Raw genomic sequence first — 3,885 nt, forward strand, 5'->3', positions numbered from 1 at the left:
TATATTGCCGAAAAGCGTATGTTGTCTACTGTCAGGGGCAATTTGAATGGTTTTGATAGTACAAACGGTTGAAGAGTTATGGTCAAATGAATACAGCTTGCTGGTATGTGTCGCGACAACACAGCCGGCTCTAAAGGACAACTAATATTTACATTTATTTTAAATTTGCAATTTTAACATTTTATACACTATGATGATATATATCAAATGCCAAATATGGTGGAGACGTTACATTTACTGCACAATGGGAGTCTGTCAAGTCCTATTTTTTTACTGTCTATGGTCAAGACCCATTGAGAATATTTTTAAGTGCAAAACACTGTCATCTGGTGGTATGATGAGGACATTAAAATGTACGTAACAGCTTATTTTGAGGTTGTTCACCCATATGCCTGTTATTGGATAACAGAATTCAAATAATGATTTATAATTAAAATAAATTAACAAATAAATTAAATATGGGGAATGTGAAAAATGCAAAGAGGCAGTAACAGTGGCGCGTTACGAAGTCTCGCGAGACAGAGACGAAGACAGGGTGAGATCAAGTCGCAGACGGAGGAAGGCAAGAAAAAGAGGAAGATCTTGACAAACTAATAAAACCCATTAAAATGTCGGGACGGTCCGTGCGGGCGGAGACACGCAGCCGTGCTAAAGATGATATCAAAAAAGTGATGGCGGCAATTGAAAGGGTCCGTCGGTGGTAAGTTATCTGTTCGAAGAGGGAGACAAGTTTCTTTTCTTCTACGTTACAAAAATAAACTTCAGAGTGGCGGGGAGAGTGGCGTCATTCAGTAACATGACAGACAAGCAAGGCAACCAATGGGCTTTACTGTATACTGTGGGTGGGCGTGTCAGTCATAGAAGTGTCAATGGGGATTGTACAATGTTGGTGATGTTCGGAATGTCTGAAATGTAAAAATGAGCATTTTTACATAGACATTACAGGACGTATATGCGCGAATCTCATGAAACCTGCCACGAATTAGAATAAAATTCAATTAAGCCCTTACCGTAATGAAAAAGAAAATAATCATTACTGTCATGGTAAAATATTTGCATTTATTTATTGTACAGCCTTTGTTTAAATAATTTTTTTATTGTATTATGGTAATAATTACTGTGAATTACATTATTTAATGAGATCTACCACTGAGAATAATAAAAATACACACAAAAAAACTATCTAGGGGCATGTCTTTACTGAGAATCTGCAAGCACAACGGTCCTAAAATTGGTTTTATGCTCTTTATGTAAAATGTAATTCAATGGGGAAAATGTGACCTGGGCTTGTTTATGTGAGGTTAACCTGTAAAATGTTTGTCCTTTTAGGGAAAAAAAGTGGGTTACAGTGGGGGACACATCATTACGAATATTCAAATGGGTCCCTGTCACAGAAACCAAACAGGTGTGTGTATCATATCATCTTGAGTCCAGCTCCCAGATATATAAATACAGTCTTCATGTTCAAAATGTCTTTTTTCTTTCTCATAGATATACAAGCCTAAAGTGGCAAGGACTGCAGTGAGGAAACTGAAGGGCTTTCCTACAGATGTAGTGTTGGAAAATGCCCGTTCCGTGTTACTGGATTTTCAGGGTAAAACAGGTTATGTTTATATCAGACACAAGGAGGCTTAATATTTCCTGCGTAAACAATTCAGAACATCCTCTATTTAATGTAACGCAACACTGGGCTGTGTTGCTGTACTCAAGTTACTTAAATGACCTTGTACCTCGACAATGTTGTTTGCATACCTATTTTAACATGCTTTTTATGCTGAAGTACTTAAACGTAATTTACATATTTCTTCAGAAGTCTGCACACAAATATGTTTTTGGTTTATTCTCCTAAACAGATGACAACAGTAACCAGAGTTTCCTATCAGATGCCTATCAGTCTAATACAAAAGTGGACAGCAGCAGCAACTCCAGTCCACAGCATGTGAGTGAGGCAGTGAGCCCTTCCCAACCACCGTACTTCCGTACAGAGGATTCCCAGCCGCCCACCCTAGGACAGGAGACAATGGAGGCTGAGAGAGGTTAGAAATACTGTAGTTTACTGTATTTACAATACAATAATATAATGCAATGATATATTTTATTTAAATTTTATTTAAACACCCCCCCCCCCCCAATTAAAATTAATTCTAAATTGAAAAGTGAGAATTCAATTCTTTCTTTTAATTTTGGGATGAAATAAGACTTGACAAGTTTTGTGAAATTCACAAAAGTATCTAATGATTATGCATCCTTCATTTCACATTGCATACTAGTATTTTACTTTGCTTTTCATGATCATCCCCCATATTTAGAGACATCAACAACCAGCAGTGAGGTCACGGATGAGCCCCCAACTCTAATTAAAGAAGATGTGTTGTCTCTCTCTACTCAGGTAACATCCAATAATCTTCATATAAATACTCAATTAAAAAAGATATTATATATTGTAGATTTTATGAATGCATGCCGTGTGTGACGTTACTGTTTTTCATAGGAGGAAGAGGAGTTGATTGGAGCCCCACCGCTTAAAAGAGTTTGCACTGAGCAAAACTCAACTCTTAGTTAGCACTATTATGCTGAACATCACAGGTCAAAAGTATGGAATACATTTTGAAAGAGACTAAACTGTACATTTAAGAGACATTTCACAGCCTGCAAAATGCCTGAAATTCGCTTTTGTGATCAAGAAACGAGCTTGAAATTTTTTTTTTTTGCACATAAAAAGATATTACTTGGGTCTTTTCAGGTATTTTCTTATGAAGGTTTATATTACATCTTGAAAATAAATTGTTTAATTGCATGTTTCTTAATCTAAATTGAGAAAGAACTTTATCCGTATAATACATGTGAGTCTGCATGGAGTGATGACAAAACAGTTGAATTTTAAACACTTTAATTTGATTTGTGTTTGCGGCATCCTTATATATTATACAAATAACTTTTATTGGCTTGTTTTACTTTGCTTCATTGTAAAAATACTTAAATGCATGCAGTTTAGGGCAATTTTAAATAACCTCAGTGTTATCTATTTCTTAATGTGTTATTGTTCATTGTACTGCATCCAATTACTCAACTTTGTTTTTATTTTTTAAAGGAATGCTTATATTTTATAAATGGTAAGGTAACTTACAAATTTGTATTTTAAATATAAAGACTTCCACTTTCCATTGTCTTTGAAGTATTTTTCAAATAAAAAGAAATATGTTTGTATGATCCATAAACTTGTAAAAATGTACCTGGACTTCTTCACCAGAGATGGAAATAAAACCACTTTGGATTCATTTGACTATTTTCATATCAAATCATAATTTTTAAGGCCATTCCCCAATATTGGTTCCAAATAATGATACACATTTTCAACAGACTGATTAGGGTTTAAATTTAGTGTTATATGAATGCTTGAGACAATGCTTTATTATTTCATATGTTGCCTTGAATATATATATATATATATATATATATATATATATATATATATATATATATATATATATATATATAAGACGATATAGTACATTGTCTCCATTGCCAAGAGTGGATTAACATATTAATCAAGGCTGTCTCTTTAATTGGATCATAAGTGTCGTGTGCACGCTCTATTGTCTATTGCTCTATTTAAATTCTATAACAGCTGTCCCTTTCAGCTAAACGCTAGGCCTCATAATTTATGTTCTTGCAAAAATAAAATGTCCTTAATTAAAGCAAAAGTACAAAAGTCAAATTGCCATTTTGAAATTATCTATGAATTTACCAGAAACTGATCTCTAGCCACGCTTCCAAACACGCCTTGTATTTATGATTGGAGGGGTGTTCCTTTGACAAAAGGTGGAGTAGGTATAACTGACAGTTCAAGCGGCCAATAAAATACCTCAGTCGTTGTCGTAGTTG

The 3,885-nt window shown here is 34.4% G+C and overlaps 1 protein-coding gene across 1 annotated transcript; it reads left to right on the forward strand.

The window, feature by feature from the left end:
• The first annotated feature begins 331 nt into the window (after positions 1–331).
• Positions 332–3,287, forward strand: bcl7bb (BAF chromatin remodeling complex subunit BCL7B b). Its single transcript, XM_081372359.1, has 6 exons — positions 332–700; positions 1,330–1,405; positions 1,492–1,594; positions 1,854–2,036; positions 2,310–2,389; positions 2,492–3,287. The coding sequence occupies exons 1-6, from the start codon at positions 609–611 to the stop codon at positions 2,561–2,563; spliced, it is 606 nt and encodes a 201-aa protein (XP_081228485.1). The 5' UTR covers positions 332–608; the 3' UTR covers positions 2,564–3,287.
• The last annotated feature ends 598 nt before the right edge of the window (positions 3,288–3,885 follow it).

This window comes from Scardinius erythrophthalmus, assembly GCF_964197995.2.
Source record: "Scardinius erythrophthalmus genome assembly, chromosome: 8".
In the NCBI taxonomy this organism is placed as follows: domain Eukaryota; kingdom Metazoa; phylum Chordata; class Actinopteri; order Cypriniformes; family Leuciscidae; genus Scardinius; species Scardinius erythrophthalmus.